This window comes from Sebastes fasciatus, chromosome 9 (genome assembly GCF_043250625.1).
Source record: "Sebastes fasciatus isolate fSebFas1 chromosome 9, fSebFas1.pri, whole genome shotgun sequence".
Classification (NCBI taxonomy): domain Eukaryota; kingdom Metazoa; phylum Chordata; class Actinopteri; order Perciformes; family Sebastidae; genus Sebastes; species Sebastes fasciatus.
The window spans coordinates 21,376,250-21,390,738 of NC_133803.1; the positions used below are offsets into that span (position 1 = coordinate 21,376,250).

At 43.5% G+C, this 14,489-nt stretch overlaps 1 protein-coding gene across 6 annotated transcripts in view; it reads right to left on the minus strand.

Annotated features, from left to right (window-relative positions):
• Positions 1 to 14,489, minus strand: part of LOC141774198 (signal-induced proliferation-associated 1-like protein 2) — a 100,374-nt gene that overhangs the window by 62,980 nt on the left and 22,905 nt on the right. For all 6 annotated transcript variants that reach the window (XM_074646620.1, XM_074646617.1, XM_074646618.1 and 3 more), the window contains exon 2: positions 289 to 2,081. In XM_074646620.1, coding sequence (XP_074502721.1) covers positions 289 to 1,801 — 1,513 coding nt within the window. In that variant the 5' untranslated portion in view covers positions 1,802 to 2,081. The remainder of the gene's footprint in view (positions 1 to 288; positions 2,082 to 14,489) is intronic.

Below are 14,489 nucleotides of genomic sequence, written 5' to 3' on the forward strand. Positions count from 1 at the left end.
CGTTTTTTTGTGTTATTGTGTGTATATCGGACCTGAACTAATGTGGCGTCCACACAGCATTACATTGCTTAGCTTCTGTGCTGGTACTCCTGTCTGCTTCTCCAAACTGGGAGCGTGCCGACCGCCATCTGAGTGACTGTATTTAACGTTAATACACTGACTATAAGGATGTATATATACTGAATACGTAGTAGCCTCATCATGCAAAAACAATAATAATGAACCCACCATTTAATCTATTTAAACTCACACATCATCATCATCATCATCATCATCATCATTCCTTACCTCTCCCATAGAAGTACTTGTGGTAGTAGTATGCTCCAAGGTCGATGTGCTCAATGATGTAGCGCTTGACCTTCTCCCGGTGGATAGGCTGGTTTTCTCGAGGCACCTCCAGCACAGAGACTCCTGCGTTGGTGCAGTGGGAACTTAAAGATGATTCGAAAGAGCAGCTCTCGGACATACCGCTGTAGTTGGCACTGTTGGCTCTGGAGAGGGAGATCCTCCTCTCGCCCTCGCCGCCGATCTCATTGCGAAAGTGAGGACAGGTCAGCACTAAGCTGTTGCTCTTCCCGTCCCCCTCATCGACATCCAGGTTCTCCTTTGGGTTCAAGTCCTCCCTGCTGCCCAGTGGAGACTCAAACATGGGTGTATTTCCACTGCTACATCCTGCTGCTCCGCCATCCATCCCTGGTCCGGGTCCGGGTCCGGCCACAGCTCCACCTCCGGGCAGCACAGCTCCAGGCACGAGTCCAGCTGAGGCAGCTGAAGCCCCGGTAGTGGTGTTCTTCCTCTGGCTCAGGGTAGCTCTGCTCGCCACCGCCTCACTGATGTTGAAAAGAACGCTCTGGACATCATAGTGAGCAAAGCATTTCTGGAAGCTGAGTGGTCGCCGGTCGTCTTCTAGTGAGAGCCGCAAGGCATCACTCTCACTCTTTATGGTCCGCAGTTTCCTGAAGAGAGATGTTTCAGACGATTCAGATTTAAGGCGCCTCATGAAGGACTTCTCCGGCTCCCGGCTGTAGATGAAGGAGTTGTCTACATAGTCATAGCCCGGGATGTGGACTATCTCACCCCTGGCGATCTGGGCTGCTGTCTGCAGACTGGGGGAGAGGGCGGCGTCACAGCGCAACAACTCTGGGAAACCCATAGGCGGTATGCTACGGTGGTCCAGGGTGTCCACTCGGTAGCCCCTAAGCATGGTAAAGAAGCCGTCTGCGCTCAGGCCCTGGCGGTCAATGGAGGATGTGCTGCCGTATTCGCGGTGCAGCGACGCCCCGGTGTTTGGATTGACAGCGTTCTGGTCCATTATGTCCTCAGAGTCAATGTCACTAATGGTGACATCACTGTTACTGCGTTGGCGGATAGGATGGAGGCCCTTCAGCGGGGAGTGGCTGAGGAGGTCACTCAGTGTGTATTTGTCAGTGTAGTCCACCTCCAGGCAGACTGCTTCACCTTGCTCCAGTATTTCCACAGTGTGCTCCTGCTGGCCGTTCTGAAATACTGGTATCACACTCTGATAGTTCGGTGAAGGCCGTCCGTCCCATCCATCTTTCCTTGGTGGCCAGTCTGTCACCCTGGCCCTGACGCCCATTTTAGGCATGGCTGGATTACCATTTGTTTTGCCGTCAGGTTTCCCCTGCATGCTGGGGGCTGGTGGTCCCATGCTACCATTCAGAGCTTTGAGTTTCCTGTTGAATAGCTCCTCTGACTGCATCGCTCTGGAGTATTCTTCTGGGCCTCCCACAGTTCCCACGAGGTTTGATTTGTTATCCGTCACAGGACTCAAAATACTCATATCCTGCTGGCAGACTCCTCGAAGAGCAGACTTTCAGGACCCTTCTTCATTACATCATGTGATTTGCTCACTGGTGATCGGCGGCGGAGGAGGAGGAGGAGCCTCGTTCCTGAGTCAATGAAGCAGCCGTCGTCATAACTCACAGAAGGCGGCTGGCACGGCGATCAACACAGCATTTGGATGTCAAGGACAAGTGTCTGAGGGGCGCTGAGGCACAGCGGAGTGGAGTCTTTTCTCACAGCGTGCCGCCAATGCAGAACGACAGCTGGGAGAGTTGGATCTATGGCACAGAAACAAAAACACAGAAGAAAATGTTAGCACACGGCAAGAGGAAGAGAACGCTGCAACAGAGACATTTTCATTTAAAACGCAGGGAAACGCTTCCTCAAAATGACCCCGAAACACGGCACATTCAGTTCAGCTATAAAAATGATCACACTGCTGACCTAAATTGTCTGCACCCTGTTATCTTGTAATAAACTCCCACTCAGGGGTATGTAGGGCTGTATTAGCTCAGGAACTATGCAAAGCATATCATCGAATACGGCTAATTAGTGTATTTGAGAGGAGCTGGTGCCATTATGGGTTTATAACAAGATAGATGTATATCTTTGTTGGTGCTTCCAGCCAATGCCTAACAGATGGCGGTGAAGCAAATTACAGCAACAAGAGGCAGATGCTCAGCTAAATGTTCACATGTACCAATATCTGATCCAACCGCTCGCAGCCTCATCGAGCCTGCAAATTATACAGGAGGGATAGTTTTGCATATTCAACGCCAATGCCACTTCGCCTTTTTATTGGATGTAGTTGGTTAGGAGGAAAATTAATTGGCTATGACAAATAAAAAGTCATATACATAATATAATATATATATATATAAAATAGCCACAAATTCACTGAAATATAAGGTTGTGGTCCACTCCACTACAATAACTACAAGAACGTTTGCAAGTTTACTCTTTCCCTTTGTTCAGTTTTGTTCAACTGGGGGAATAATAAACAGACAAAAAAGCTGATATCAGCAGTTTTACTCATTAACCTGAACGTCTGAGGACAGAGGGAAGGAAAGTCAGCTTGTCCTTGAAAAAGCAGCTTTGTTCCCTCTTGGGGATTCCAGATGTCAGATACACTCGTGTTGCAAACTCACATGGTTTCCATTTTTATCCATGAGTAATGTTTCTGTATATCAGCCGTGTGCTGTTAAATAGTTGGTCATATAGCCTCGTTCAACTGCGGGAAACGATTCGACATGGACAATGTAATAAAGACGCTAACAAACAAAGACTGTACTGTATACTGATGCTGAGGAAGTGAGTGTCTCATCAATCCCATCCCATGCTATCAGATATGTTGTATGGTCCAGTGGGGGTTAAGTGACTGAGGTGTTACACTGGATTCATCTCCTCAAACACTGACTTCTGCATGGAAGATCACACCACACCATGTCACAATAGAGACTACAAGTCTTCCTACGTTGACCTAAATGCTTTTTTCGTGTTCTTTGAGGCTGCTGGTGTGCCTCAATCCCCCCGTTACTGCAATCATGTGAAAACCCTGTGAGTTATCAAATAAACCCTCCATATCACAGAGAACAGGGGCACTGGATTGCTAGTTGTTCTTTTTGCTTCAATGAAGATGAGAAACCCTGTTAAAGCTAAGGTTGGTAATATTCAAAAACGTTTTTTGTTATATTTGTTGAAATTCTCTTAACATCACAACTAGGGCTGCCCCCTCTTAGTCGACTTGTCGGCCGTTTTGATCTTAGTCGACTAAGATTTCTACGGTCGATTAGTTGTTTTTTATGCTTGTTTCATGCTGAATAGCTTATTTCCAAGAAACTTATGAGCACATCTCTGGTAAACACGAGATCTAAAGTGGTGCTTTTGTGTAATTCTTCGTGGAGGAACTCAGTTTCACGGATCTGACAATTAAATCAACTAATTGATAAGTCGACAAAATCATATGAGTGTTAGTCGATTACGAATTTCTTTTGGTCGCCCTGACGCGACGGACTGTCAGTGTTGCCGACCCTTTCATTTAGATTTAGGGACTTTTGGAGCTAGTGCTGCTAGCTACTTTCATTGGCAACACTGGGCTGGGTTTTTCAGTTGGATCATTTTTAAAATCTAGCGTACTCTTGCTAGCTTCTCAAGATTACCAACCCAACTTTAAAGCTATTGTGAGGTTTCACTGTGAACTTGATAGATGAAGTTGGGCCTGGCGTCCCAAGCTTGGCTTCAGCTCCGTCCACTGGCCTCTAACATGATATCTTCTGTTCCCAGACAACTGTTTACATTTCTCATTTAGGAGGGTAAACTATTTCAGGATGAAAATGTGGGTCACATCAAGATTAGCTACAGACCAGACTAGACCAAATACACTCGGGATGACTCGGAAACATCGGAATAATAAAGTATGCGCTTCAGCCTGGGCCAAATACAGGTTAATACATGCATGACCCAAATGTGTAGAAATAGATTGATAATGATACCCTTCTCTGTTAGGTCTACTGCCAAACTCTCCACAATCCTCTCTCTCCCATTACGGACTGGTCTGGTTATGAACACAGCTTCATTCACAGGCAGGGAACTGTAGTGCCACTGTATTTAACACAAGGCTTAGAGAGGACAGCAAGATAGTGTGTTGTGTCATGTGAATGCATAATGTAGCGCCGTACACTACTGGGAAACATGTTTGTCCGTTAGAGTTGGCGAATGATGAATAATGGAATATATGCTGGGTTGTAGTGTAGAGAACTATGTCAAAGCCTCATTTCCAATGCAGACAACATCTTTGTCTGAAAAGGCTAAAGTGTTAGATTTGGGTATGAAGTTGGTTTTGGTTTTATTATTTCAACATAAAGCAATGAATTACAAAATTTGGTACACCCATAACGGATATGGTCTAATTTCTGAATCATACTCATGTATACCAATGTCCCCCCAAATGACCACTATATGAAGTCTAAATGTGTAGATGTGGTGTAGTGTATTTGGTAATACTTTAAGAATGATAGATGTTTCTGATGTTTCTCGACATGACAAAAGAGTAAATAAAAGAAGTGACCTCTGCCAAATCCACTGCTTCACAACACTAATCACCCCAAGACACCATGTAAAATTGTCCCTACTCAAGACTTATTAAGATCTGACGAAAGATGCGTGCACATGGTGCGAGCAACCCAATCACAAGACTCCGCTGATGACGCATTTGAATCCTCGACTTATTCAGTTTAGCATTTACGCCGATGCTTTGCTTTGATAACTAAAACATTACTTGTCTCACAAACTTGTTGAATATTAAATACATTACAAGAACATTGGCACCGAACAAAAACAGCACCTCGCCCGAGGCTTATGTCTAATGCTGCAACTAACGATTATTTTAAATTATTGATTAATCTGCTGATTATTTCATAGATTAATTGTTTGGTCTACAAAATGTCAGAAAATAGTGAAAAATATCCATCCCAGTTTCTCAAAGATCACGGTGATGTCTTTAAATGTCTTGTTTTGTCAGTCCAGAACTCAAATATATTCAGTTTACTATTATATAAAACAGACCAAAGAAGGAAATCTCCATATTTGAGAGGCTTAAAAAAAGCTTTTTCCGCCATTTTTGCATGAAAAATAACGATAACGATTAATTGTTTATTAAAAGTTGCGAAATATTTTTCTGTTGGTCAACTAATGGATTAGTCGACTAATCGTTGCAGCTCTACTTATGTCAACTAAAATCTATCTCAGGTCTCTTTCCCAGACAGGGAGCAGAGGTGACTATATGGCCGTCTGCTGACCAACACCCAAATGTCACACGTTGACTGAACACAGTCCTTTCACACAATTAGAGCTAGTGACAGCAAAATGTGCCACCTGTGCAAACAGCTTTATCAATGGGGACACTCCAACAGAGGCTTTAACGGATGACTGAGAACAAGAAGAACAAAGAAACTGGCATACTGTAATCTCAACGCATGACAACAAAACAGCATGAATGACTCACAGCAGTCGAGCAGCTAAAAACAAAATAGACGGGTGTAATGCTGTCGACAAACCAAAAAACAATCAAAGTAGGGCTGAGCGATAATTCAATTCGATAATTTATCGCCTTTCAATGGAATTGTATCGTGATGAAATCATATATCGAGATATCCTGATACACAATCACGTCGTCTAAATTGATAATAACAAATACTAACTCTCAGAAAATCTGATCAAACTCAGTTAATTCAAACTATTGTCTTAATCGGATTACTCTGTATTTGTGTGCATGCATGTAAACAGTGTATAGCTGGAAATATTCTTTTATTCTCTATAATTTTACTTGACACTGTTGTGTTCATATTTTAATAAAGTTCCTAATCAAATGAGAAAATACTTTTAATTTGTCACGTATTTAATTCACACAGAAAATAGGCTTTACCATGTGGTTATTTCATATAGACTATTTATTTATTGAATTACCAGAAAACATGCTATATCGTGATATTTATTGAGATATGAAATTATCTCTATCGGAAATAGAATATTTTGGCTATGTAAGCCCAGCCCTAAATCATGGCTTAGCGTTTATTATCACTGTTGGGAGAAAACAGGTTTGTGTCATCACGTAAAATAAAAAAAGCACAAACATCAAGATATAAACTCAGCAATAAAAAGAAAAGTAAATACATCATCAGTGTTATATAGCGTCCTTGTTTCACCTCCAATCCGTTTCCCCCTGGGAGTGAATTTATAGTAAAAAAAAAACAGAAACAGGAGACTAGCGTGTTTATGTTCATACTGTCTAGCCTCTCCCTGTTTGTGCTGCAACACGGGGTCAGCAGAGGGTTAGCCGGCCTTTATTTCACGTTGTGGACAGGACGGGATAAACCAGTGAACATGGTGGTCTGTGTTTCCTTTTCCTGCCTCTTATTAGTTACTCTCCCTGCGACAGTGATTAATGAACACAGTTGTACCATGTCTCACTCCACATCCATCCCCCCAACCAATAGAGAGTGCCACAGGCCACTTGGTCAGCAGAATCTATCTTGGGTGTGACCTGAAGGAGGCTGTTTTCTGTCCTTGCCTTTGTGGCTGTGTGTGCAGGGGAGAGCAGCAGATGTAGGGTGGGCGGTCTGCTGTGCTAACAGCCCTTTATTACCGGAGTAATGCATCGCCATTATGGGTGTTTAAGACACAAGGCCTGGTGAACAGGGGGAGAGGGGGATGGCGAAGGAAAGATGGGGAGAGAAAGAGAGGCCTAATTACAGTAATGAACTCATTTTCTGTCTCTGATGTTGGATAGTCTGTCTTTCATCTTGGTTCATCCAGAGAGGAGCAGCCCAGCGGTTCTGCCAGGTCTTAAAATAATCCTCTGACATTGTGGCCTGATTAAAGGCCCGGCAGATATTAATATGCTGTCAGAAAAGTGAGCACGTTCTGTCCATCGTCCTGAGATTAATAGTCCACTATCACTGATATTTCACCCGAGCAGGACACACGGCTCGGTGTCAGCCAACTCTGACAGACTCACCAGCCTGACTGACTTCTCATTAGTCACTTCTACGACTCCTACGCAACGGTCTCTGTGCTCAGAGAGAGCAAGTCCCTCTGGACAAAGCCGTGCACTGTCTTTTTGTGGGGTTTTGGTTGCAGCTTTCCAAATCATCCACGTTTACTAGGGATGAGGGAAAAAAATCAATACAGCGTAGTATCACGATATTTTGCATGGTAATATTGTATCGATACCCGGACGTGAAAACTCTGAGATGAACAGAGTGAAGCCTGTATCTTATTAGATAAAACAAATAACAGACTGCATAATTTGCAGTTAAAAAAAGGTAATATATCAAAATATATCTTATCAAAATACTCAGCATATCCCAAAATGTTTAAAATCGCAAAAGGAACATATCGTGACTTAAGTATTGTGATAATATTGCATCATGAATCTTCTGGTGATTCCCACCTCCAACGTCGTTTACAGTATCGGATTGATCAAACTGGGTAGTATGGCACATTGAGAAATAATCCTCAGCGACTTGAGAGTGAAAAAAAAAGAAGAGATTTATGTAAATTGAGTCACAATGCAAAGGATGTTCTACAAAACAGCACTGCATATATTAACACTGAAGCTCTATTTGATGCCAGTTGCAAACACATTTTATGCACAACATTATTAAGCTTACTCCACTCAGAGCTGACAGCACTTAAGAAAATTAGGCGCATACACACGCTCAAAAAGCACGGCTGTGTCATAAGCCCTTTTAAAAATATTCTTGAGAGGAATGCCAAGTCCTCTGCGCGCCTCATTTGTTGGCAGCACGGCCCATTTCAAGTAGCCGCGATTCTCTGAAAAGCCAAACTTGTCACTTGTCTTAGACCTAAGGTTACCTTTCAAAATATCTAGTGCAGCATAAACTAGTTGATGTTTCAAAGGTTTAGTAAATTGTGTGTTGAAAACTGAAAAAAGTCACCTAGAAGTCATCACAAAGTATCAAGATTTGCATATGTTTGGCCATCAAAGGCACAATTCAGCCGTATGTTTCTGCAAGTACACCCATTGCGCATGATCTAAGAATATCATAACACAGCATTGTGTTATTATATTATTAAATACACTTGCTAAGCTGAAGCAAGAGCATTTTGTAGGCAAAAGAAGGCTCTCAAATGAGGCTTTTCACATTCCTCTAAAATCTCCTCCACGGTGCCCAGCCTATTGCACCTCAGGTCAAACATGTTTATTCAGCTCCTACCACGATGCCGGGCCCTGGGGTGAACACAGACCCCTGATTATGGCCAATTATCTTTAATAAAGCCCGACGTAATTGAGCCATATTAATGCTCCTCTGTTCTCAGCAAGCAGGAAGTAGTAGCTGGCCTCGTCCCCAAGACGCCGCGACCTCCAGAGCCGAGGCCAAGCTGCGATGCAGTCTTCCTCTCATCCCGCAGCCAAATTGGGGTGCAACGTAGGTTAGAGGCCAAGATGATTACACCAATTTTCCAGCTCATGGACTTCATCATATAGTGAGTCAGGCGGTGTTACTATGTGAAGCAAATTTACTAGTCCCTCTCAGTGCATTCACAACCCCGTTTATTTTAGCTCCTTGTTACCTGCCTTCTACTGTTTTGTGTTGACAGGCTGCAGCCAGTCAAACATTTGGATGTGTCACACCGTATTCATCATCAACACAGAGGAAGGAAAGAAATCCAAGCGGAAAGCCGACAAACCTGAAGGCATGTTGCATACGTGTCACTGCCCGTCATTTGATTCCTCAATAAACTCGCAGTAAAAACAATGAATCACATTCCATGTCACATCACACTCAAATGCAATCAAATTTACGCCGCACGCGGTTTTAGTGTTTCGTCCTCCGAGGAGTTGATTTAAAACAACGTGGGAGCTCTGTTTTCAATCCGCTATTGAGAGCAGCTGTTCCAACCTTGCGGTGGGAATTGGAGGTGAGTATGCGAGGGTTTTGGGCAGGAACGATATTAAATTCATCACACTTTTCAGGCAGGGAAGGAGGACTGCAACCAGACACGGGCATCTCCAATCTGATGAAAACACTCGTGTTTCTGCTTCACTGGAGCGATTCTTTTACCTTAACTGGGTTAAAGCAAAGGAGAATGGGAGGTTAAGAAGAGGAATGAATGTGGTGGAGGGGGAAGAAATGAAAAAAAGAAAGGAATGGGAGTTTTGCCAAACCTTGCTCAAAGAGATTTGTGCAATTAAACCACAGAACCAATTAATTGGGCGATGTTATCCTTGAGAGTTCATTACCGGGGCCTGGGAAACCAGGAATACCATCTTCCCCAAGTGCCTCCATAACCAGAAAGGACACTTGTTAAGGCTGTGTGATGAAAGTATGGAGCAAAGAAAACCATTCAACATCTTCCGCTTTCATCTGCTGCTCGCTTAATTCAACCACACAACGGGGAGGAATCTCCCACCAGCTGACCCTCAAATTAGCACCGATGCTAAAGCCCTGCCATTAACGGCCGAGCCCGCCCCTTCCTGTACACGGCGATAACTCCCCTATATCTGAGCCGGTAAGAACCCAATCATCCAACTCCACCCTCTCTTATTGTGGTCAGACCACCAACTGAACACCCCGATGTGCCAATATTGCCTGCAGGGAGTAATGCTGAGATTTTAATGGGCAGTGTGAATGGAGGGTCACACCCTCAGTGGGAGGTAAGGAAACCAATGAAATGAGTTGCCGGCTGCCTTATCGAGCCCGATATGTGGAAACTAACAGCAAAACATATGCAGCCTAGTTATTCTTTACAGATATTTACATGGATGGGACTTTAACAACCGCAGATGACAATATTTATTTAGGTTAAGCGAGGTTGCATAATCTGCAGAATTAAAAATACTTCACTAGTGACAGCATCATCCATTAGAGAGGATATAGGGACCATCAGTAACCAAACTCCTTCACGTCACTCTATTTCTATCTAGTATACTCAATTTGAAATCAAATATGGCATGTCCTCAAAGGCGTTTGATGGTCCGGGTGTGACTGGAGGTCTGCCCCTCCACGCAAAAGGGTGTGCATCCTGATCGTGAGAGAAAGTTGAAATGAATAGATGCACAAGCTCCGGCTGCAGCTTAAAGTTTATGTTACAGGAGGATTTAGAACTGGTCCTGGTACTGCTTTACAATGACAAAAAGCAGACTTAGAGCTGGTATGTTTGTACCCTAAACCAAACAAGTGGACCGGGTGGAGAGATTACTCTTTCCTGACAACAGAGGAGGGTTCAAAGGAGGAGGGGAATGTGTGCCAGCCGCTTTTCTGATGGGCCAAAATGAGTTTCCCGTTTCATTAGAAGTCTTCTCCTATCTATCCTGTTCAAAAGGCAGGAAAGCAATTAACATTTAAGTTAATTAAGTGAGTCAACTTAATGTCATTTAACTCATTGCATGAGAAAATGTTCAAATGCTACATTTGGACATTTGTATTTTATATATGTGCCACGATTTAGGACCAGATAAGATAATTGCAAGTTACTTCACAAGTACTTCTTGTCTAATCTAGGCAACATGAAAAGTGACAAGTACAGCCAAGGACCAGCTCCTTTCTACTAGTTTTCATAGTAAAAAACAGCAACAGTCTTAGTAATTCCTTGTATTCATGGAACATATTCACAGGATGGGTTTCTTTCAAAGCTGTCTGGAAATTATTCATCTTGGTGCCAAATTTGGTGTATTTACCTGGTTTGGAAATAATGTAAACAATAGCTTATCAAGGAACCTGCGCCCCAAAGCCAACACCTAAAATGTGGAGCTGAACACATGACATTATTAAACCACATGGAGATTCTTTGAATCACAAGGTAGCCACGCCCTAAAGCCTACCCTGCTTTATGGTCTATTTGACTCTAAATGGGACCATAATTTACTAAATGAACATCATGCTGTATTGAAGAAGACTTGAAACTAGTGATTGAGACCATAAACTCATGTTTACAATGTTTACTGAGGTAATAAATTAAGTGAGAAGTAGGCTCATTTTCTCATAGACTTCTATACAATCAGACTTCTTTTTGCAGCCAGAGGAGTCGCCCCCTGCTGGTTATTAGAAAGAACGCAAGTTTAAGGCACTTCCGCATTGGCTTCACTTTTCAGACCCGGAGGTAGCCTATTGGTTATAACTAGAGGCCCAAACACACTGTATCAACCAAAGCCCAGTGCAGGGCTTTCTATATGTTGCAAATCTGCCATATCGCCTGCAAGAACATTTCTGTTTTTCAATGTACAATCAGTACTCCATGGTTTACTAATCTGACAATATGCATATGTGCACTCTGTCTTTTAAAACTAAAAAAGCTTAAAAAGCACAAAAGTGTCACATTTTCACCACTGACCACTCGGACCTGATCCACACAAACACACAGAGCTCAGACCAACATGACGATGGGCACGACAGCAGCCGAGGAGACCAAGAAAAAAACAAAAAATACCACAAAGGAGACGAGTGTGTGTGTACATATGAGTGTGTAGAGCGAGGGGAGCTGAACAGAGGCAGCTTCTGCAGGAGCAAAGGGACGATTAGAAGCTTTCTGTTTACATCTCAGAGCACACAGACCCGAGTTGACCCAACGGCAGAAGAACAATCAGTAGAAGAGATAAAAAAGGTCAGACAGCACAGAGTAAACATGTACACTCATCGTCTCATCGTCTCATCGTCCCTCGGCGCTGGGCCTCACAATGCACTGTGGGAAATGCCCAAATTCACTAATGCCCCGTCAGTGCCCCAGGTGCACAGACTTATCAAACAAGCACCGCAGTGTATCCAGGACTCTATCCTCTGGCATGAGCGCTACTTCAAAAGAGTCTCTTTCTACTCTGTCTGCATGTTGATCTATATATGAAAAGTCAAGTAAAAAAGCTGTTTCACTTCTGGGCTGAGAAGACTAGACAGGAATCTCTGCAAAAAAGGAAGTTGATTCATACCAGAATACGCCTTGAAATACCTCCATAACAGCGTTTCCACAGATATGAGACAGCTGCTGGACTAAAAGAGGCTACAGAGATGCAGCGATTCTCTGAGTTGCACTGTCTGCTGATATCTGCTCCTGTGGTTCCAGCGCTGACCCGAGGTCACTGCCCTCCAGCAGCCATCTCGCCACACCTCATCTGTCAACAGTTGCGCTCTCACGTGTAAAATTAAACAAAAGATAGCTGTTTGCTTGGCTCCAGACTTTGCGGTTTGGACTGGTGGTTATTTCTAGCCGTTCTAGTCTTATCATAGAGGCAGCTTACATGAACCTGAGTCTGTTTTTCTACACCAGCTGAGTGCACCCCTGGGTGTGCTCTGCTTCGTGCTAGCGGTAGCTCCATCTGGAATGTCTAAAAGTGCAGGGGTCACCCGTGATCCGACTCTATTACACTTGGTTCAGGGAGCAGTAAGTATTTACCCAACAGAAACTGCAAAATGTTACATTCTTTTCATTTCCTGCACACATTTCAAATCTCATAATATCTACCATATGCTTAGTTAGAGACAAAGAAAAGGGGTCAGCCAGTAGAGAGTGGTTTGATGATTGTGTATAGAAGACAGGGCACTAGAAGGAATCCAATTACGTGTATACTAATCCACACAACATGAAGGCACATATCTTTCACCTCTGTTTCTCTGGAAACGTCAATTGAGTCTTTCAAAAGGAATCGATCGTGTTGTGAAGCACCGCAGCATGTTTTGAAGCGATGCATGTGAAAGGGTTCAAGCACTACATTTTTGCTTCTAAAACATTCAGCGTGTCAGTAGTGTTTTGGCATGCTACATGCTCAGAAAATATCCATCACAGATGTTCTTAAAGTGCTTTAAAAGGCCCTAGTCGCCCTAGTTTTTGCAGTGTGTACCGCATCGACGGATCTAGTCTCCCCGTGATGGAGGTTTTTCGGCCAATTCAGCATGATGAATCACCGGCGGAGCTCGTCGTTGAGAGAAATCACTCTGATTGGCTGTTCAGCTTAAACAAATCCGTGCACGAGAAGAGAAATGAAAGTGAGGAAAGCAAGCCGACGAGTAAAGTCAAGAGGAAAAACACAGAAGGCTCTTCTCATTTTTCATCTTCATCTCATCTGATCATTCCAATACACGGATATTTTCACAACGACACGGCCATCTGGAATGAAGCTAAGTGGTGAGTGAGAGTGGTCAGAAAATGGTCGGCAAATGCTACTATATTTCATGTACGTATCATAACAACGGCTTGTACAGTATATCCCCTTCTTCTAGTTTCCCTTTTTGAATGATGAATACAGACTACCACTACCTGCTGGTGTGGAGAGTTATTTCATCTCACCCAGGTGCAGGACGTACGTGGTAGTTGGCCGTTGGCCGTTATCTTTGCGGTGTGTTCAAATGCAACGTTTTGGCCAAGACAAAGGCGTCGTGAGGCGTTCCTTGATTTATTTTTTTTTTTTGTGCCTGGGCCTTAAGAGACCTGACTCTTATCAGTTGGTTGCAACTAAGCAGATACGTCACTCATCAAGTCATTTGTGACAGTATTTATAGTACAAACATAAAATACACTTTATGCGCCGGTTCTACAGTTTCTAAATTCCAATGTATGCATTAAGATGACAGCCGTTGATAAAAATAAAATTACCACTGCAGCTCTGGAATGACGACCTTTACGTGCCAAGATTAACATAATTACTAACAGCAATCCATCAAGTGGGAGCTTAACCACAGTCACAGCGCTGATGGGAGCTTCAAATAATCACACTGACAAGGTGGAGAGCGGAGCTATGAAAAGAAAAGAACCCCTGTTCTTGAGTTGGAGTCATATAAAAACAGCACAATAGTGCTAGTGCTAGCTGTATGCAGGCCTCCTCCTGGCTCCACTGAAACTGGGAGTCTCCTGCCCTGCTGCCCTGCCAGCTGGCTATCTGCCCAGCGCCTGCCAGGCAGCACACTGCCATTGTCCTTTAGTTGTTTCAGGGTGATCTGAGAATTAAAATAGACAGGACAACAGATTTTCCCAGTTTATACACATGAGAATGAAGAACAAGCACTGCGGCAAACAGAGACCAACGATGCACCGAGTTAAAAGATTTAAGCGAGGTTGTTAACTTGGCGGTGGATCACGTAGAGAGTCCCCATTCTGATACAAAATTAATGACTAATATGACTAATGGTGTTTCCGTACCGTGTTATTAGAAATGTGGCTAGCACGAAGCACTTAGT